Source organism: Lontra canadensis, unplaced genomic scaffold (genome assembly GCF_010015895.1).
Source record: "Lontra canadensis isolate GAN:19392208 unplaced genomic scaffold, GSC_riverotter_1.0 scaffold50, whole genome shotgun sequence".
In the NCBI taxonomy this organism is placed as follows: Eukaryota; Metazoa; Chordata; class Mammalia; order Carnivora; family Mustelidae; genus Lontra; species Lontra canadensis.
Genome location: NW_022631044.1, coordinates 1,844,945 through 1,867,607, shown reverse-complemented (window position 1 = coordinate 1,867,607; position 22,663 = coordinate 1,844,945). Strand labels below are relative to the sequence as shown.

At 41.9% G+C, this 22,663-nt stretch overlaps 1 protein-coding gene across 11 annotated transcripts in view; it reads left to right on the top strand.

Moving 5' to 3' along the window:
• The window catches only part of DYSF (dysferlin), a 203,591-nt gene that overhangs the window by 143,049 nt on the left and 37,879 nt on the right, over window positions 1-22,663 (top strand). For 6 of the 11 annotated variants that reach the window (XM_032873658.1, XM_032873662.1, XM_032873659.1 and 3 more), the window contains one exon: window positions 3,455-3,517. The exons of the other annotated variants lie outside the window; for them this stretch is intronic. In XM_032873658.1, the coding sequence (XP_032729549.1) occupies window positions 3,455-3,517 (63 nt within the window). The remainder of the gene's footprint in view (window positions 1-3,454; window positions 3,518-22,663) is intronic. 11 annotated transcript variants of the gene reach the window in all.

Here is a 22,663-nt window from a genome sequence, read left to right as displayed (position 1 = left end):
CAGAATCTGGACTTTGCCTGGCTCCTGTTTGTCCAACCCCGTGTTTCTCTGCAGCCCGTTTCATGCTCTTGGCGATGCAGTCCCCCCTGCTGAGCTCACCGGGTCCTGGCTGAGGACCCAGCTGAGGAATCTTCCCTAGTCTCAGACAATGCTCTTGCCAGATCCAGCTTCGGTCTCGGTCCTTCCTGTCTCCTTCCTCAAGGCACTTCCTCTCTTCTGACTCCACCTCCTAACCCTCATGGGCTCAGCTCCTGGGGGGAGTCTGCCACACATCAGAAATGTCACCTCATAGAAATGTTTGATTTCTCTCAGGAGCAGCCAATTCTAGAGATGGTCCAAAACGTATGTATAAGCAGATCTGTCTGCTTGGCCTCAGGCTTCTCGGTCGGCAGCCATGTAGGAGTGAGGAGACCCCGTGGAGGTCAAGAGGCCTGTCCTCTTGAACTTTTCTCTGGTGATCAGGGCCTGGAGGAGACAGGCGGTCATGAATTAACTCCACAGTTTATTCTTGGTCCGTGCAGCTCTCCTTTGTGTAGATTTTAGACCTGTTGCCCGAGGGGGAGGTAGTGTGTATGCGTGCACATGCTTGTGTGCGGGCAGGGGTGCGAGTAAACTCCCGAGGGTGTGTCTAAACTTGGCAGGTGGTGTTCAGGAATCATGGCCTTGACTTTTGACATTCTGAGGGCAGCCTGGGTATGTCCTCAAAGAGGAGGACAGAGCTTATTTCTTTCCATTTAACGCTCTGCTTTAAAAAAGGATATATTATTTTTTCTCTGGCTATAAATACATGTTAATTATATAAAATTTGGAAAATGTGGGATAATTATGAACGAATAGGCATCACCTCCAACCAGGGACCCAAGTGGAATGAACTGCTACCCACATATTCTTCTCCATCCTTTCCTTCCCCGGCCCCCTCCCCCGTGCTGGCAGTCTTCTCTTTCTGTCTCTGACTCTGAATCAGGCTCTATTTCTTTCTTTAAAACACAACTGGGGTCTCTGTTTACCAATCTGCTTTTTCATCGAGCTGGTTCTTGGTGTTCTGATGATGAAGCGGTAGGAGAGAGAGTATGCCGGACACACACAGAGCACACTCCCCCCCATCCCTTACTGAGGGTCTGGAAGCTCAGGGTAGAGGTGGCGCCCCTGCCCACCCCATCCGTCCCTCTGAGATGCCCCTGGAGTCACCTGGTCACGGGTGACTCTTGGCCTGTCATTCTGTGAGCCCACCCTGGGTGGGGGCTTCCCTGTAAGTCTCCAGAGAAGGAGAACTTCCTGGGTCTGGGGAGGAGGACCATATGCATGGTGAAGAGGGGTAAAGAGGAGAACATCCTGAAGTTATCTCCCAGTTGGGAGAGACGGGAGGTGTGTAGCTGATCTCACACGAGATGCCTCATCAGCCAGGGACAAAAAAATCACGGACTCTCTTGGTTCTGCAGGTCAGCATGGGCTAAGTGACCGGGAGGGCTTCTGGCGGTTGCTGGCCTCAAAGGCTGGTGGGGTCAGAATAGCAGAGGGGAAAGGAGGGCTTTCCTGTGGGCAAAGAAGTGGAAGCATGGGCTTGGTGGTGGGACGGCGTGTGTGAGTGCGTGTGCATGCACATGTGCGTGTGCACGTGCGTGTGCGTGTGTGTGTGTGTGTGAGGTGGGCAGATACTGGAGGATGTGCAGGCTGGCGTGGTGAAGGCATCAGAAGGCATGAAGACCTCCTCCCCACGCTGTGGGGGAGGGTGCTGAGTCTCCCCCCTACCCCACCCCAGCTGGGGCTCATTTTGAGCCTGCGGCTCTACTTATAGTCTCCTGGACACTGTGAAGGTGGCGACGTGCCCCCAGAACTGGAGCAGCAAATTATGTCCGAGTCCCAAAGGGGAACATGTCATTTCGGAAGCGGGACCAGATCTTTGGAGCACTGTGTTTAGCTTTATTTTCTCTCCCTTTTGCTCTGGTGAACTGCCAGTTTCCCTCTCACCTTTCTAAAAACAAACTGTATTAAAAATAACAAGAAAGGCTCTTGTGAGGTTCAGGATGAGAGCAGGAGGGGCAGAGGCGGCCAGCGGTGGGGGGTTGCGTGGAGTTCATCCAGTCTCTGCCAGGGGTCACACCACACCCACTAACACGTGTGGCCCGTCCCCCGGCACCATCCAGTGGCCTGGCCTGCTGCCTACTGGCCATTGCCAATGCTTCTGGCTCTGGGCAGCCAGAAGGCTGGTTTAGGGGAGGCTAGGATCCCCTCAGTGATTCCCCCTTCACAGGGGAGAGATGGCTCTGTGGGTGCCAAGACTCCCCTCCGGGTCCCAGCAGACTTCCGCCTGCCCTTCCCCCAGGTGAGAGTGTCTCCCTGGTTCTTCCTGCCAAGGAGAGGACAGCCACCTGGGGCTTGGCTTCCTGTGGAGCCTTCTGGAGCCCCCTGCTCGGGGTTGAAAGCCAGAGAGGGCCTGACCCTGGGACTCGTATCCTGGCTGGTGACCTCTACCCTCCAGCCTTATTTGCCTGCTGCCCAGTGCCTGCCGTCCCTGGCTGAGCCATTTGCTTTCTTGACTGTGCCGCATTTTATTTCTATGCTCCTTTGCACTTGTGATCTCCTCTGCCTGGAATGGCTCTCCTGGCTTTGTCTGCCTAGACTGGTACTCATCCATGCAGAGCCCCATCACCTTTCTGGGACCATTACAGCAGTCTCTGAAAAAGTCACCTGTCTCCAGTCCTGACTCCTGAGGCTGTCTCTACCCTGCAGCCCAGGGACTCACCCTATAAATTACTGAGTCGTGGGACCAGAAGACTGCAGGCAAGGATCTGATGCCAGAAAAAAGATGCAGGAAGTTTTCTCTAGGATAGCAAAGGCGTGTTGGACTAGAACACTCTCAAAGTCCCCCCTTTTATAGGCTTGGGGTAAGCCGTAGGATGTCCTGGCTCTTGTCTTTGAAGAGAAAAGGCTCAGAAACCAGACTTAGGAACCATGCCCAAGCAGGGCTTGGCGTGGACCAGCTGTTAGAAGAAACCATCGGGGAAGATGGGGAGCTCGGGCTACGTCTGGGATGGGGAGGTTTGAGTAGGGAGGACATGTGAGAATGGCACTGAGTAAGTGGTGCCAAGGGCAGTGAGAAAGTGGGCAAGAGGGGGCATTGGCTGAGCCCCTTCCATGTGCCTTAGTTGTGCTGGATGTGCATGGCCCTCATCTCTTCCATACTCACTGTTGCCCTGGGGGCTGGGCTTTGTACCCATTCTCTGGATAAGGATGCTGACTCAGAAGGTCAGGGGGCTTGACCAAAGTCACATAGCTAGCTGATAGAGTAATGGGGACAGGATTTAGACTCAGGCTTACCTAACTCCAAAACACATGTTCCTCCCACAACTTCTATAGCCTCCCTGGTTGGAGAGCTCTCCTTCCTTGGGGCTGTCTAGTCTTCCCTGAAGAGGTTTCTCTAATCCTGTTGCTAATCAGCGTGTTTAATTTGTAGCTTGCAGATGGTCTGTTGGGCTCTGCCCCCACTAACATGGCATCTTCTCCGTCCAGTCTTCATGTATGTATTGTTTACCTATTTGTGGGCTCATTGATTTCCCTGGGGGGCTGGGGGTGGGGGCAGGGAGTTAAGGGAAGGGAGGAAAGGGAGTGAGAGGGGAAGAAAGGAAATACATTTGACCCTTGAACATGGGAGTTAGGGGCGCCAGCCCCTGCACAGTACAAAAGTCACAGATTAACTTTTGACTCCTCAAAGCCTTGACTACTAAGAGCCTACTGTTGACAGGTAGCCTAACTGATAACATAAATAGTCAATAAACACATATTTTGTATATCATATGTATTATGTACTATATTCTTATAATAAAGTAAGCTAGAGCAAAGAAAATGCTGTTAGGAAAATCATCAGGAAGAGAAAATGCATTTACAGCCCTGTATTTATTGGAAAAATCTGTGTATTAGCAGACCCATGCCGCTCAGACCCATGTTGTTTGGGATCAACTGTATTTCCTGAGATCCAACAAAAAACACAGTGACCTGTCCTGTGTCGTGGAGGAGGTATGGGGAGTGAGCTAAAGGAAGATTCTCAGAAATAGCGCTGAGTTATCTCTTAGTGTATTTTGTCAGTTTAACCTTAATCCTGTTTACTGGCATGAGGACCAGGTATTTGTTGGCGTGGCGTGGGCCAGTGGGAACAGGGAAGTCTCTAGATTAGATCTGGACTGCTGGGACGTGGGACACAAGAAGATTCTGTGGGCAATGGCAACTTGATTTTCTCTGCCCTTCCCAGAGACATGGAAAGTGTGGGTGACTGAGGAACCTTGGTTGTCTTGTTACTGGGGCCCACTGTCCGCAACTGGGCTGATTTGCTTGGTGTGTCATCTTTAGTGGATCCCTTGGGGAAGAGGACTTGGTGTCATCTTGGTGTTAGCCTTCACGTCCTCATAAAGTCCCATGCTGAGAGCCAGAGCTGCTCCCGAGCTACTGGGAGAGCCCTATGAGATAGGACCTGCCAACAGTTAAATTCTGTTCATGGTGCCGGCAGGAGGCATTGCTGTATTGACGTCTTATGGATTTCTAGAAAGAGGCAATATATATTTTTAATTTTTTCTGATTTATCCATTGAAGAAGATATAGAAAGCACTACACAGGGTAAAGCAGAAAGTGAAAACCACCTGTATTCCTACCAGCTGGAGATAAACACCATTAAGATTTTGATGAGCTTACATTTTTAGGTATCTTTTATGCATGTGTGCATCCTTTTGTTTAAAAACAAAATCAAAATAGGAATCATAGTGTACTTTTTTCCAATCTGCATTTTCTTTTATTGAAAAGCATATTGTGGATGTTTTTCTGTATCTTTATATTCTTTAAAATGTGGTTGCATGTCATTCCGCTATATGAACATCCATAAAGTTTTAACTACTCCCTATCATTGGACATTTAATGGTATTAATTTCCACTAGTGTCTTTTGTTTCTTAGAGGAGTTCTTTTTGTTTACTTTAAATAGGTCCAATCCATTTCATGTTTAAGACTTAAAAAAAATTATTTGACACAGAGAGAGAGACAGTGAGAGAGGGACAGCGAGAGTGGGAACACAAGCAGGGGGAGTGGGAGAGGGAGAGGGAGAAGCAGGCTTCCCACTGGGCAGGGATCCCGATGCGGGGCTCCATCCCAGACCCTGGGATCATGACCTGAGCCAAAGGCAGACGCTTAACTGACTGATCCACCCAGTCACCCCCATTTCATCCATTTCATATTTAGTCTTTGGCATTTAGCCGTTGTTGTTATCGACATGGAATATCTTTTTTTTTTTTTTTTTTAGTGATTTGGTCTAATTGCTTATTGTTAGCATATAGGGAAACGATATTTTGTCTATTTACTTTGGAACAGACTCTTTAGTGGGCTCCGTTACTAGTTCTGAGGGTCGTTCACTGATTTTGTTGGGTTTTCCAGGAAAGTAAACTGGTTTTCTTCAAACAGCAATAAATATGTCACTATCTTTCTAATAATTAGATCTTATTCCCTTTTTGCAGAATAACGTTTGATAATTGAGCTGCAAGTGAGAAAACATGTTTAGTTACTGATTCTAATGAAAAGCTTCTACCATTATTCCATTAATTGTGGTAATGATTGGTGGTTTCAGATAGATATTCTTGATTTTGTCAAGGTTGTATCCTTTATTATTCGTTTATTAATAGCTTAAAAATGAGGGATGGGAGTTTAATTTTATCCACTGCATATCCATTTGGCATTTCTCAAGATGATTATTTTGTTATTTATTGTTCTGTTAATACAATGTTAATACAATGTGTAATTGTCTTACATTCCTGGGGTAAACTCAAATTGGTCAGTCGGTCATGGAACTATAATTTACTATAATTGAAGTCCTCTTACCCAGTGCAATCAAGACAGGTAGTTGGTTGGCTAATTGAAAACAATGATTAAATGGGGACTGATTAAAAGCCATGCATACACACCATAAACTTCATTTCTAACCCTGTCTGTGTATCTTCCTATGCAATTCACTTGATGTTACCAAGGCCTCTTTAAATTTGGATCTGCTCTGAGAGTGTCATGTCATCCTTTTGGTATAAGCCACATCCAAAATGGAACCTATGATTTTTTTTCTTTTGGTTTACTAAAGTTTGATGAGATCTGAATGATACCTGCAGAAAAATCAGACTGTGGAGTCCTTTTAAAAATTTATGATTTTCACCCATCCTTTACCCATCCTTTAACCATTTTTACCCTTCCATACCCATCCTTTAAAAAAATCTCACTCATGATTCAACACTTCCATATAACACTCGGTTCTCATGACAGCACATGCGAGCTGTAATCCCCATCATCTGCTTGAATTCACCTCTTGAATCACTGTAATGTGATTCACCTGAAACTAATATTATGCTGTACGTTCACTAACTGGAATTGGAATAAAAACTTAAAAATCTCATTCTTAATTTTCATTAGTTAAAAAAAATCATTAAATCCATTTTCTAGGTAAGATGCCCTTTCTTTTTAAATTCAATTTGTGTCTATTTTTGTCATATTGACTTATTGATCTAATTACCGTTTTAGTACAACTGGCATAAATGGGTTTGGGAACCAACACAGTGACTCTTGGAAGCTTGTAGGTCCTCTGTGGGGGCTCTGGTGGTGTAGCAGCGTTCAGCGGGCTCTGTACCTTTGATTGTCAGCAGAGAGAATGGGTAGTGTTTGTTGATCCTGGTGAAGGGCAAGTTTGTGAGAACTTCTAGTCTATAGCATGACTTAACATTTGCTCTAACTTTTTTAGGATTTTTGTATCTCTATTAATGAGTACCACTTTAAAGTTGTTTCTGCTAAGTTTTGATATCTGAATAAGAATAGTTGCATCAAATATTTTTTTTTTTGAGGTATTCTCTCATTTTCTGTGCTCTTAAACAGTCTCTCTGGCATGAGAATTACTGTTTCTTAGAGGTTTGAAAATACACTAAAGCCACTTTGAATCTGAATTACACACATTGGAAATTGCATGATATAAACAGTAAATAGAAAAAAAATTAGTAGTCTTGCTTTATGTATAAAATGTGTAGTAATATGAATCAACCTAAATTCGAAAAATGATTACAAGCATGTAATTTAAAAGGTGGTGGCCAAGTGAATTGTGTTTATGGTTTAGCTGGTAAATAGGATACTTTTTTTTTTTTTTTTAAATGGTGCTATGTGGGGTGCCTGGGTGATTCAGTCTGTTAAGTATCAGACTCTTGATTTAGACTCAGGTCATGATCTCACCATCATGAGATCAAGCCCCTCATCAGGCTCCAAGCTCAGCATGGAGTCTGCTTGAAATTCTCTCTGCCTCTCTCCCCAATCGTGCGCTCTCTCTCTCAAATAAATAAATAAATCTTAAAAACAACAGAAAATGGTACTATGTTATATGAGTTTTGAATTTTAGATTTTTCAGGAGCGCCTATCTTATATAATTGTATAAGATACATCTACCCTGTATTTTTTGTGTGTGTGTGAAAAAGGGGATTTTTTTATAAGTATATTTTTTAAAGATTTTATTTATTTATTTGTCAGAGAGAGAGAGAGTGAACACAGGCAGACAGAGTGGCAGGCAGAGGCAGAGGGAGAAGCAGGCTCCCTGCCCAGCAAGGAACCGATGTGGGACTCGATCCCAAGACACCGGGATCATGACCTGAGCCGAAGGCAGCCGCTTAACCAACTGAGCCACCCAGGCGTCCCAAAAAGGGGATTTTTTGGATCACTTTCTACTTCTGTCAGTTTGGTAGGTTAGATGTTCCCAGATATTGCTTATTACATTATTATGAATTTGTATATTTTCTACAATAGAAGAACACATTTCTGTATCTGTTCTGTTTTCATCCTCATTCCTAATTTTGTGATTTATGTTGTTAATCTTTTTTACTTTTATGGTTGTTTTCATCCAAGGAATCAGCTCTTTAAAAATTCTTGCTGTTAGGTTAGTTTCCTTAATTTCTAGTCATTTTTAAGCCCTCTTCCTCTGAAATTCCTGTTATATATATTTTGGATTTCTTAGGCTATCACTTCATTCTCTCTCTCTCTCTGCCCTCCCCCCATCTCTGCATTGTTTAAAAAAATTTTTTTAGATTTTATTTTATTTTTTTCAGTGTTCTAAGATTCAATTTTTTAAAAGGGGATATTAATCTACATTTTTTCCTCAAAATTCTAAAATTCTAAAATCTTGCCCTTTTCATACTGGAGTCTTTATTCCATCTGGAATTGATTTGTGTTATGTGCAAAGTGTGAGATAGAGATTAGATTTCTTTTTATTTCTTCCCATGTAGATAACCAGTGAATGTGTATTGTTGTGGAATGACCGACCTATTTCTTTCTTGATCTATAAGGACAATTGTGTAATATATCAGGTTTCCATGTAAGTGTGGGTTGGTTAGTGGCTCTCTATTCTGTTCCATTGGTCTTTTCCTGTACTAATACTCTACTGTCTCATTCACTATAGCTTTATAATAAGCCTTCATATCTGGTAAAGGAAATAGTCTAGCCTTGTTCATTTTTAGAAGTGTCATGCTGTCTTTGTCCTTTTCTTTTCTTTTCTTTCTTTCTTTTCTTTTTTTTAAATCATTTTTTAAATTTATTTTCAGCATAACAGTATTCATTGTTTTTGTACCACACCCAATGCTCCATGCAATCCGTGCCCTCTCTAATACCCACCACCTGTTTCCCCCAACCTCCCACCCCCCCACCTCTTCAAACCCTTCAGATTGTTTTTCAGAGTCCATAGTCTCTCATTGTTCACCTCCCCTTCCAATTTCCCCCAACTCCCTTCTCCTAACTCCCATAGTTTATTTGACAGACAGAGGTCCCAAGTAGGCAGAAAGGCAGGGAGAGAGAGGAGGAAGCAGGCTCCCCGCTGAGCAGAGAGCCCGATGTGGGGCTCGATCCCAGGACCCTGGGATCATGACCTGAGCCAAAGGCAGAGGCTTTAACCCACTGATCCACCCAGGCACCCTATCCTTTGCTTTTCCATCTCGATTTTAGAATTAGCTTGTCAACTTCTTTAGAAAAACTGTTGTGATTTGTGATTGAGTGAATTTCTGAATCAATTTATGGAGAATGTTTTTATAATATTGCTAAACATGGACATGATAAAGCTTTCCATTTATTTAGATATTCTTTAATGTTTTTCAATATACTTTTATAATTTTCTCCAAAAAACTCTGGTACAAATTTTATTAAATTTAGTTCTGGCTATTTTTGTGCTTCTTTGTTATTTTTACTTGTATTTTTAAAGGTACATTTTCTAATGATTTTTTGCTTGTATATAAATGAAATTTATCCTCATGTATTGATATTATATTCAGAAACTGCTAAACTCTCATATTAATTCTACTGATTTGATGATTTTCTGTTTTTTTTGTGTAGTCTCATATAATTTGTGATTAATCATGGTTTTGATTGATTCTTCCGTGTACTTCTAATTTCTATTTCTTTTTTATTATTTCCTTTTCTTATCTTATTGAACTGCCTAGGACCCTCACGTTTAATGTTCTATGTAACTGATGATAGAGTATACTTATATGCTCTAATTTAAAAGTGAATATCTTTATGTTATACCACTACTGCCTTGGGTGAATGATTACTAGTTAGCTAAGAGTTTTTAGTGTGAATAATATGAAATTTTATTGAATGTTTTTAATATATTTGTTGAGGTGATCATATAATTTGTTTAATCTGTTAATGTGGTGAATTACATTAAGAGATTTCTTTTAAATGTTAAAGTAACTTTGCATTTCTGAAACACTCTGTCCTGGTCATGATGCATTATTATTATTATTTTCTTTCTGCATTGCTAGATTCAGTTTGCAAATATTTAGTTTAGGATTTTTTTTTTTAATCAATTACCATAAATGGTAATGGCTAGAAGTTTCTTTTTCTGATAGTGTTTTTTTTTTTTCAGGTTTTGGTATTTAGATAATACTAATCTTATAAAATGACTTGGGGGCATATATACTTTTTTTCTAATCTCTGAATGAATGAAAAAAGATTTACATTATCTCTTGCCTGAATGTTTGGTAGATACATTTCTAAAACCGTCTAGACCAAGTATTTTTCTTGGGGAAATTTTAAACTGCTGATATATTTGGAAAAATGTTTATAGGACCTTTGAGGTTTTCTTTTTCTATGTGAGTCCCTTTGGGTGATTTATATTTTATAGGATCCATTTCTTCCTAAAAAATATTGATGTGGCATTTCTCACAATAACCTTTTACTTTTTCATTTTTTCTTCTTTCATTGATGTTCCTTTTAATTCCTAAGATTATAATTTATTATTTTTGCTAGAATTTGTCAGATTTTTTTTTGTCTTTTTTAAGAACCAATTTTAGCTCTGTTGATATTTTATTGTTTCCTTGTTTTCTAGTTTGTTAATTTCCTTATCATTTCCTTCCTTCTGTTTTTGGGGAGAATTATTATATTTTTAACCTCTTAAGGGCTATGCTTGGTTCATCAATTTTCAGACTTTCTCTTTTTCTCATGTAAACATTTAAGGCTATAAATTTTCCTCTAAGTACTGCTTTATGCATCCCACAGGTTTTGATGACCGATTTGTTGTTGTTGCTGCTGTTATTTTCCAGTTCTAAATATATACTGATTTTTGCTGTATTTCTTTTTGGTGGTTGAATTGCTTAAAATTAGGTTTTGGAAGTTCCTAAATTATGTTTTAAGTTATCTTTTTGCTACTGGTTTCAGCTTAACTGTGTGATGGTTCAGAGAATGTGATCTGTATGTTATGGTTCTTGACACTTGCTTTATGACCTATTACAAGATAAATTTATGTAACCATCCTCTGTTTTCTTGGAAAGAAAGTCTATTCTCCAAATGGGTTTTACATATAACATGTCCTTTTAGATCAGACTTATTAATTGTGTTATTTAAATTTATTTTTTATTTTTTATTTTTTTTAAAGATTTTATTTATTTGCCAGAGATAGAGAGAGAGTACACACAAGCAGGCAGAGAGTCAGGCAAAGGCAGCGAGAGAAGCAGGCTCCCCGCTGAGCAAGGAGCCCGATGCGGGACTCGATCCCAGGACCCTGGGATCACGACCTGAGCCGAAGGCAGCGGCTTAACCAACTGAGCCACCCAGGTGTCCCTAAATTTATTTTTATTCTGATTTTTGTATGTGGTGTTCATTAATTTCTGAGAAAGGTATATTAGAACATCCTGCTTTGATTTGGTATTTATCATTTTCTCCTTATGATCTTTTTTTCTATACATATTTGATGCTGTGTTATTAGCCACAAACACTTTTAGAATTTTCATATCTTCCTAGAAAATTGAACCCTTAAATGACGTGTATGAACCTCTGTCCCTTTGACTTTTAAAGTATCTACTTTAAATTTAAAATATCTAATGAGACTGTTTTGTCTGCTTTGTCTCTTGTTAAAATAGTTACACCAGCTTCTTTTTGGCCAATATTTTCCTAGTATACCTTTTTCTATTATTTTACTTTCAATTTTCTGTGACTTTGTTTTAGGCGTCTCTTTAGTGAACAGCAAATAGATGGATTCCATTTTTTCTTTTATGTGTTCTGGCAATATTATTTTTTTAAACTAGAGAGTTGAAGAGTCTAGTTATTAATTGTGTTTACTGATATATTTGGATTTATTTCTTCCATCTTATTTCTTATCTTTATTCATCCTACCCTTTTTGCCTTTATTTTTTTCTTTTTCAGCTTGAAAGATTACCTTCCCTTCCCCATTCCTTCTTTCCTTTTCAGTTTCAAAGCTATAGATTGTTTCTATTCCTTAAGTGATAGTATAGAAACTTTATCATGCAAAGTCCAAGTCTAATTAATATTTATAACTTCCTCCAGAATGTCACAAGGAACTTAGATTTCTTAAATTCCAATCACATACCAATTTTCAAACTTCTGTTCAGTATTTTAGTTTTACCTCATAAATAAGTGTCATTTAAAAAACAATATCATTTTTTAAAGTAGCCCATTTCTGTTAGCTATACCCACATTTACTACTTGGTTTTGTGTGTCAGTCTTTTCCCTCCTGGGTCATCTCCTTTCTTCCTGAAGTAGAGCTTATGGAAATTCCTATAATTAGAGTCAATTCATTGTAAACTTTCTCACTTTTAAATTATTGCTTGAAAATATTTTTATTTCGCCCTTATTTTGGAAATACTAATTTTACTGACACTTATTTTCTATCAGCACTTTGAAGGGACTAATTTACTATCTTCTGGCTTCCATTGTGCTATTGTCTTCCTAAATCTGAGAACTATTTTTTTGTTTTATTTTCCCCATCTTTTAATTAGTTCTGGTAGTTCTCTACCACTGTCTCTTTAAACGTTACATTCTCTCTATCATTTCCTTCTGGAACTTATGATGGACCTTCTTTGTTCTCCATGTTAGTTCAACGTTCTTTCATATTATTTTTTCTTTGTATTACACTCTGGCTAATTGCTGAAGATAGATCTTCTAGTTCATTAAGTCTTCCATTGTTTCTAAGGCTATTTGACCCCACCTATTGAGTTTCAGTCTTAAGTATTATATTTTTAGCTTGAAAAGTTCTTCTGTCCCCACCCCCTGCAATCAGCTTACTTATTTTTAAAAATCTCTTGCTCCTTTGTCATAATTTTTAGTGGCTTTTTTATTTCTAAACAGCTTTTTAAAAAAAGTCTTATTTCTGACAGTTCTGTTTCCTGTTGTCTTAATGGGTCTGATATGTAGTTGGCGTTTCTAGCTGACTCTTGCTCATGGTGCCTTGTTCCTTATGTTTTATGGTATTTCCGATTGTGAACTCATGTTCCTTGGAACTTTACCTGAGAGTTCTTTGAGGCCTTCATGAAAGTTAAATTCTTTCACAAAGGATATGTGTTTACTTGACCAGATGCCTGGAAATGCTACAAACCCAGATTCACTAAAACTAAACGTTTGGCTTGGGCTTTATTGGCCCCACAGTTAGCTTGCATTTGGGCTCCTTATCTCTCTGGATTTTTGCTTTCTCATTTGCCCCCAAGGATTTTCTTTACATTCCCATCAGTGCAGGCATGCATTTAAAAAGGATTTAAAGACATCTTATCTGTTAATTTAGGTGTTCTTGGAGACTTTCTGGACTTCTTGTTTGTTGTTTTGCTAGAAATCGATGTCTCTATTATTGTTTTGCATTTGACAGTCATATTTGTCTTCCTGAAGGTTATATGTCCTTCAGGACACATACTCTAACTTTGTATATCCTCTTAAGACTTTTTGCAAACATAAAGTAGTCATTTGTTTTCTTCTGTCTTTTACTCAATTCTTTAACCTAACACTTGTCTTTGTCCTCATATCTCTCCCCTTCTTTTGAACCTTATTCTCTTCTTTCTCTCTGTCCTTACAGAGGGAAGTCCTTGCTTGTCAAGTACTGACAGCTCAGATGGTTCCATCTCTTAGTGCAGGGAACCCCTTCTAATCTCAAGATTTTAGAAAAGGAAGAAAAAACAGTCTCAGATTGTTATATTTTTACCTTGCTCAGTAGGAATCCAGCAGGGTAGGAGAACTAAGAAGGAAAGCAGAATCAGAAGCTTTTTCATGGGACCGAAGAGCTTGTTTTCTGTTTGTTGTGGCAGCTCTGTGTTAGCTGATTAGGTCAGGGTCATGGTCCTCACCTATCGACCTCTATGTAAGGAGTTTCTGAAGTAGAGGAGAGCAAGCAGGAGTGTTCTTTGGGAAGTTTCTACAGTATTGTGGGTAGATCCTCATTCTTGTGGGTTTGGACTCCTGATGAGTTTAGGGTTAGGTATTCATTCTTCAAGTCTCAAACTGAGGTTGCCAGTTTATGAGTTTACAGTGAGAAATACTTCTGCCCAGGGGACATGACCCTGGGTTGTGGCCCAGCCCATGATATCTTACAGGTTCAGCAATTAGGAAGCCCAGTTGTGATTGCAGATGAATAAGGAATCAGAATGAGGAGAGATCATTCTGTGACTTGAAATTTAATGGCAGCTGACTGAGATGGACAGATCTCTCCATCTCCAAAGGTCCGGACCATCCCGAGGGCTCTGATGTGCACGACTGTCAGCAGCCAACCTTCCCTTACTCTTGTATTTGTGGGACTGGTCAATTCCTTTTCTTCACTGACATATTCTTTCTCTAGATGTATTAAGACAACTTACCCATTTAGGGTTAAGGCTTAGTGTAAGAGCCACTCTTCTGCTTTGAGGTGATTTTTGCCTGTCCTTGCTCTGAACCACTCTGCATTGATTTCACGGTCTAATTCTCCGAGGGCAGCCCTATTTCCCTTAATTCCAAGTTTTGGGGGAATGCCTCATTGCAGCTCATGAATACTGACAACAATTTATCCCAAGACTTTGAAGCAAAGGTTTTTTTTTGAGCAAAGGAATCAATTACAGGGTGTGGCTCCCAAGTGAGGAAGCATTTCCAGAAGGCATCCAAGGCTGTTTGTTTCAGAACTTCACGGTTGCACCTCTGAACTTGAGTCTTTGAGGAGGAATATTTTAACTTAAATAACACAAAAGGTTTTCCCTGTACTTTGGTATCTAGCAGATGTGCTAATTAGGAGGATACCTATCTTCTCCCTGAAGTCAGTTTCCTAAGGACATGTACTTGGCAATATTGGTTCAGCGAGAATTACTGTATGTGTTTGAAAGTCCAAAACTGTACTTCTTTAAAAATATCTCTGGTTCAGATGTGTTGCCAGTGCAGCCTGGCCTCCCCCTACTCCCATTAGTTCTGATGAGGGAGGTTTGATGCCTGTCACTGCGTGTAATCTGGACCTTCCTTTGTGAGTCATTCCTTCTCTCATTTTCTCAGAGCAAATACAAATCGCCCATCAAATGACAAGTGAAGGCACAGGGGAGGCAAGGGGAGGGAAATCAGAGCCGAAATCTGTTAGCTATTTGGAGTAATTGGTTATTTGCTGTGTTTGCTGGTTGGGAAGCAGAGCACATACTTTACGGTCTCTCCTGTTACGGGGGCTGGAGTCACCCGCCGATATTGGATCCTCGTTGCCGGAGCCCTTGGCTCCGGGCGCCTTTCCCCTGCTTGGCATTCCTGTGGTCTCCTCGGGGGTGCACCCCTCCTCCCTCGATGCACACTGCAGGGGGGACAGCCCGGGGTGAAACTTGTCTGGCAAACTCCAGGGCCTCATCAGACAAGAGGAGGCCCCAGCCCCCTTCAACCAGCCCTCCTTGTGTCCGCCTCCACACCGCCATATCCTCTACTCTTCCCGAAAGGTCTTTCCCTGGTCCGTGAGGGACCTGTTTTCCCATCCAGAGGAAAAGGATTCATCTCTTCTCAGTGACAAAATGCTCAGCTTTCTGTGGAAATCTGAAGGACCAGAAGTTCATTCTGAGGTCTCATTGGTCTCATTGCATGCCTTCCTATCCCTAACTGTCCTGTCCCTGCCTGCCCTCCCCACCCCCCACCCTGTAGCCTGGGTCAGGACAGTGCTTGAAACTTGGTATAGTGCTCATGGCTGAGTAAGCATCTCCCCCCCTCCACTCCAGTGCCCCGAGGATGCTCACTGAAGCTTATTAAACAAACCAGTGTCTTTTAACACCTCTCTGACATTAACTGAAGGATGGGGAAGCCAGACCGAAGTAGAAGCAAGTTCAAAATAGAAAATATTTGAAAAGTAATGTGATTTTGTGTATGAAAATGCACACAGTAACTAGAAAGTAGGTTGACTTTGGCACATAGTAGGCTCCCCCAAAATACTTTTAAAATTGAATTTACGATAGCTAAGATTAGTGTCTGTAGTTTGATGAATACTTCAGCAGTCCTGGGAAAGCCTTCAAAAATAGTTCTTCTCTTAAGTAGATTGTTGGAACTCTTGCTAAGCAAAACTGTCTATATAAGCAGAATGAAGAAGGTAAGGAAAGCTTTTGCCCAGGCCCTGTTGGAACCATCACAAATTCTGAATTCGTGATGTCTCATTGCTGTCTTCATCAGTGAGAAGACCTGATGGGGTTTTCTTTCATTCGCCCTACTGGGCAGATCCCATTCCTCTGTACTTTCTGTTTGGGTGTAAGTGCTCACCCTAGCCTCAGAGGACCAAGTCATGAGCTCCTGTGTCTTACCTACCTTAGGCGCCAGAACTGGAAGAGGGCTAGGAAGCTGGCCTTCCCCAGAGGTTCCCCACCCAACTTGGGTCTCCCATCTGGAACAGGCCAGTCATCAGATTATCAGGTCCTGACCCTTCTTTGCTCACCATCTGCTTGACTTTGCTAGATTCCAGGCACACTTTCTCACTGGGCCTTTTGGAAGCAATTCAGCATTTTGGTTAAAGGTCTTCCCTTCCCTCCCACCTCTGCTGGTCCAGCTTGAAGTCAGATTGAGCACAGTAATGATCTCTACAGCAGACACAGAGGCAGGACAATAGGGAATGTCAACAAGAGCTTGAAAGCCCGGTGTTCTGCTTGTGGAAATGATTAAGTGATTTTTGTTTTGAGTATATAGAGTTCTGCTGAATCAACATGGTAGCTGGCTGTGGGCATGTGTTTGTGTGGGTTTGGGGGGCATGAGAAGTTTAGTATGAATGGGGTAGGGCAGGTTGGAAATTGGGGTGCTTGCATGTTTGGGGGTTTATCTGGTCTCCATGTAGGCCTATGTACTCGTATGTTGTGTCTGTGTTTGTATTTGTGCATGTATGAGTAAAGAGTCTCCATTGCTTAAAACTTAGACATTAATTAAAGAATGAGGTGTGCCTGGGTGGCTCAGTGGGTTAAAGCCTCTGCCTTCGGCTCAGGTCATGATCCCAGGGTCCTGGGATCAAGCCCTGAGTTGGGCTCTCTGCTCGGCAGGGACCCTGCTTCCCCCTCTCTCTCTGCCTGCCTCTCTGACTACTTGTGATCTCTGTCTGTGAAATAAATAAATAAAATCTTAAAAAAAAAGAATGAGAGGCATCATATCATTATTCTAGTTATGCAGATGTTGAGTTCTAGGGCAGTGGTATCGGGGATTGGACTGACGATGTTGACAGTATCAACAAGGATATTGATTATGATAAACTTTACAGGTCCTAAAAGTCTCTTTGTACACATCAACCTATAGCCTCACCATAATCTCAGTGTTGGGTTATATTATTACCCTCTTGATGAAAATGATTTGTGCTATGAGAGAAACCATTTTCAACACAGTCTAGGATATCTACCTCTGGATTGATGTAGGTAATGAAGTCCTGCTTAAAATTATTTTTAAAAAAATCAACTTTTTTTTTAGAGGTGAGTTTGAGTGGTTCAATACAGTGACCCAAGCAAAGTTTAACATTGTAGCTTTGGTGACTAATGGATTTGACTGGGAATTTTTCTCTTTGATTCAAGTGGTCATTCTGGGAGAGAATACAAGCAAGACCTCCTGCCCACCCTCAACGTTCCTTACTTAGCAGAAAGTTAGGCTTAGAATTATTGTTGTCAATTTTCTGTCTGTATTCATGAAATGTGTTAGACCCACTGAATGAGAATGGAAGATTAAATGTTCAGTGTATGCTATGCTGATTTGGGTCTTCAGAGGGATTAGGGTGCCCATTACACTGGATCAGGCCCAGAGAAGCATGTCTTTGTTACATAGCTCTGGTTGCTCAGGAACTGAGTGCTGGCTATTAGTTGAAATTGGAGAGGCTGCTAGTCCATGCCTTGATCAGACTTACTTGTTTGACTGGCTGAATCATGAGGGGCCTTGAACTTTGGGCATGAGGATATAATGTTTTAATGGCTAGACTTCTTGCTAAAGCCCAAGGTGACACTTAGCAAATCGAGCCTTTTATATTTGTTTCTCCTCCTTGCCATGTTCCAAGACTAGATGCTTGGCTATTGCAAAATGAGGTCAAGAGCACACTTGGAGTTTGAGAACATATGACCATTACCCTACTGGAGTTTTGGATGATGGGATTCCTCTGACATCGGCGGGGAGGGGGGCTGGCTTTGACACACCAGGGTTAAGACTAGAAGGGTTGTTCTGTTTCTGTGGGGCTCATTTTTCTGGGTGTGCGAACTTATTCTTGGACTTTCTGAGGAAGACAAGGAAGAAGTAGGCTTGAAATAACTCTATCAGAAGCCAAATTAGTAAACTAGCAGGAATGGTATTTTCAAGTCACATCTGTGAGTGTGTTAAAAACATAACTTTATTTTCCTGTAATTCAACTTAATCTCCTTTTTGAGCTCACATTTTTCCTGATGACAGAAAAGCCATAGTATCCTTCAGTAGTTCAGGTTTAAGCTGAGTCATTTTTCAGCTTTTCCTCCTTGTCCATACCCCTGGGAGGCAGTTAGATTCTGGGTGGGCTTCCAGAATGTCATGACCTCCACAGGCAGAGACCTTTGGTCACCAGTATGTGTCTGCCTGTCTGTAGGCCTGCTGATTTCTGGGACCATGAACCACATAGACAATAGCTTGTTATCTTGGCCACATGACCCTTTTAGGTCCCCTGGCTCTCTCTCGACTAATTTTCAAGCCCTTCTGGGAAGCATTTTACAATTTGGCCACTCTTTCATGACACTCTGGGGTCTATAGGAAATGCAGAAGGCTCCCTGGCTCTCTCTCCCATGATGCCCATGCAGCCATCTCTGACAAGTGCCTCATGTCCCCATTCCTCCGGCAACTTCTGGGCCACTATTTACTTGATCCCCAGAGCTATGGAAGGGTCTCTCCCATATAAACTTTGGAGCTAACCTGGGGGCCAAGTTGTGGGTGTGCCTCATTGAAACCATCACAAATCTCTAGTTAGTTCTTCCTCTCCCCCTCTACATTTTCATCTTCTCTGGAAAGGGTGGGAAAACTAGCGGGACAAAACATTCTCTTAAAACTATTTTTTAAATAGCTATGTTATCTGCCTTCAGAAATTTAAAAGGCAAATATCCCCTGCATCCCTGCTGTTTAGGCATTCATATATTCATTGCATACTTACTGCACTCCAAATACGTGCCAGGCAGTGCTCGAAGTACTGGGGACAGAGTATTAGAAAAGATAGAGATCTCTGCCCTCATGGGGAAGGAGACACAACAAACATATACCGAAATAAAATACATGGCATGTCAGATGGTGGTAATTGCTAGGGAGGAAAAGCAAGAAAGATGGGATAGGATTTGCTGGGGGGGGGGGGGGGGTCATGACTTAAAATCTGGTGAAGAAAGGGGGGAGAAGCAGACTGCATTTGAGTCAAGACTAGAAGGAGGTGGAGAAGTGACCCCATGGATCTATGGGAGGAATAGTGCTCCGGCAAGAGTATGGGGATGCTGGAAGTGCTCAAGGACCAAGCAGGTCATTGTGGCAGATGAGCGTGAATGAGGAGGAAAGACAAAGGATATGAGATCAGGGAGGTCAGGGGACCACATCATGAGAGGATTTGGCTTTATCCTGAATTGAGTTGGCAAATCACTGGAGGGACTGCATGAGGGCTGAGGGGCTCCATTCTGTGGGGGTATTGTGTTGAGGATAGATATGGAGGCAAGGTTGAAAGCAGAGAGGTCAGTTGGGAGACTGGGGAAATAGTCCAGATGATGGGGAACAGGGGGTTAGAGATTTGGGAGAGGTGGTCTGATTCTGAATATGTACTGAAGGTGGCACTAACAGGATATGCTGGTGGGCTGAACATGGGGCATGAGGAAAGGACTCAAAGAGGACTGCAGTGTTTTGGGCTTGGGCATCTGGAAGAAAGGCATTACCATTTACTTACTTGAGGGAGACTAGAAGGAGCAGGTGGGTGGAGGATGGCCAGAAGTTGGATTCTGGACATAGTACATTTGAGAGGCTTATTAGATGTCCACTGGGAGATGTGAAATGGGGGTTGGGATTCAGAGGAGTCCTCTAGGCTGGAGGGAGCTCAGCATGGGATTCATCAGCATCAATGCCATTTAAATGTGTAAGTCTCCAGGCAAACCCCAGGGAGTGCGAGTGGATGGAGAGGAGAAGAGGTCTGAACACAGAGCCCTGGGGCACTCAGATGACCAAAGGGTGGGTGACCAGGAGGAATCAGCAGAGATGGAGAAGGTGCTTGGCCAGTGATTGGGGGAGGATATCACCCTGGTCCTCGGTAAATTGATCGTTGAAGTTACTGGTGATCTTGACAAGCTTTGATTGAACAGAGACAATAGGAAAACAAGAATTAGACACAAGTGTAGCTAACTCTAGAAGTTGTTTTGTTAAGGGGAGAAAGAAATGAGTTGGGAGCCAAAGGAGAAAGAGAGTTTTCTTTAAGTGACAGGGAACTAGTGTCCCCTGTTTGAATGATAGTGGAGTGACCCAGTAGAGATGTGTGTTGGGTGGCCTGGGCGAGGGTAAGGAGGATCATGGAGTGGTGTCTTGAGTAGACCAGGGGTATGGGACCTAGAGCATGAGTACAGGGGTTGGCCTTGGGTTGGGAGCAAGTTGAGCACACGTGGTGACAGGAGGGAAGGTGGGATGTGGTACAGGTGCTGGCAAGGGCCTGCAGAAGTTCTCTTCTGATTGCTTATGCTTTCCAAGAGAAGGAGGAAGCAGGGTCACTGGCCAAGAGTGAACAGAGGGAGAAGGTGGTGGAGGTCTGAGGGAAAAGCAGAAGGTATAGGAAGGTGGTGTTAGGAGATGGGAGAATTCCAGGACTGGGAAATTGAGGGGAGATGGATAGACAGCACTGGGACCCACTTGAGGCTGTGACATGAACTTGGAATGAGAGCAGCTATTCCTTTGCTCTTCCCCTCTGGCCACATTTCGTTGTGTGGAGAAGATGTGCATAGAGTTAAACCCAGGTTGGGTTGGCCGAAAGTATGACAGTTTCCAGAGAAGGGCAAGGGAGTAGAAACAGGGAAGATCAAAGGGGTAAGCAGAAGACTGCAAAATAAAAAGATAAACTAATTAGTATACAAATTATGGTTCTGCTGCACGTATTGTGTCTGCCAAAGGGGTAGAATTAGAAGACGTTAGCCTGGGGGATGCAGGAAGAAGAGGGGGACAGGAGCCACTGAGCAGCAGGCCTGCTGGTGTAACCTGGAGTTAGAAAGGCCAACCACTGCCAGTGTCTGCGGCAACTGTGTCTGCGGGGAGAACCAGCTGCTGGACCTTGCCTTGGGCTTTGAAGGACAAGGAAATTACAGCTGAGAGAGGTTCTTGAGGAAAATGGGGTATCCTAAGATTTAGGTCTTTTTCGGTGACCATTTGATTATTCTTATAAAAAAATAATTTAGGGGCGCCTGGGTGGCTCAGTGGGTTAAAGCCTCTGCCTTCAACTCAGGTCATGATCCCAGGGTCCTGGAATTGAGCCCCACATCGGGCTCTCTGCCCAGCGGGGAGCTTGCTTCTCCCTCTCTCGCTACCTGCCTCTCTGCCCACTTGTGATCTCTGTCAAATAAATAAATAAAATATTAAAAAAAATAATTTAACTCTTAATTCCTTAGAATACATACTCAAGATTCCTGCTTTTGTTGTTGTTTTAGAGGTTATAAGCTTGTATGTGATCATTTGTTTCTTTTTATTTTAACAGCTCTATTGAGATAATCCATATAATACAAGTTCCTATTTAGTGTAAAACTCAGCATTTTTTAGTATGTTAACAGTTTTGCAGCCATCACCATAATCAATTTTAGAAGGTTTTTTTTGAAATGTTAAATATATGATACAATTTATTAAGTGAAAAATGAATATTAAGTTATTGCAAGAGTTTAATAAAATAACATTAAATGGGAAAAGTAGAATAGAAAATAATATATATACTATGACAATGACCATAGATGAGAAAAAATTTCAAAAAGAACTCACAGAAACAGAAAATTATAGTTTTGTATATTTTCCCCTTCATGTAAATACATTCTCTTAAAATGTTTTATATTTATTTGAGTATACTCTAATTAAAAGAAATGAGTAACTAAAACAATACACCACTTTATATCCTCTTCCCAAAAGGAAAAAACAAGACTCACTTTCAACTCTTCCTTTATTTCTAGTCCCTATGTTGAGAAAGCGTTGTCTTCTCTTTCTGGTAGATGTGTCTTTGGTGTACAAGGTCAAGTAGCTGTCCATCTTCAAAATGCTCAAGTTCAATCCATTTGTGTCTGGTTGGCACTGAGGCCTGATGCTTACTGACCTGACACTAATTTTAGAAGGTTTTTATCACTCCAAAGAGACCCTGTACCCAAGAGCAGTCACCTGCCAGTTCTTCCCAACCACTCCCAGTCCTAGGCAACCATTTGTCTACTTTTGGTTTCAGATCTGCCTCTTCTGGACATTTCATATAAATGGAATCATATAATATGTGGTCTTTTGTGACTCTTTCATTCAGCTACTGTTTTCAAGGTTCATCCATGTTGTAATGTGCATCAATTCTTCACTGCTTTTTATTGCCAAATGTGTGGATATATGACATTTTCTTTATCCATTCACCAGCTGGTGGACATTTGGATTCTTCCTCTTGGCAGTTAGGAATGAAGCTGCTCTGAACATTCCTGCACCAATTTTGTGTAGATGTAACTTTTCATTTCTCTTGGTTATATAACTAGGAGTACAATCGCTGGGTCATATGATAACTCTCTGTTGAACCTTTTGAAGAACTGCCAGATTGTTTTCCAAAGTGACTATACCCCTTTATGTTCTTATCAGTAGCGTTCCAGTCTCTCCATGGCTTTACCAACACTTGTTACTATCAGACTTTTCATGATAGCCGTCCTGGTGGGTATGCAGTGTTTTCTCACAGTGGTTTCGATCTGCGTTTCCCTGTTGGCTAACGATGAGCACCTT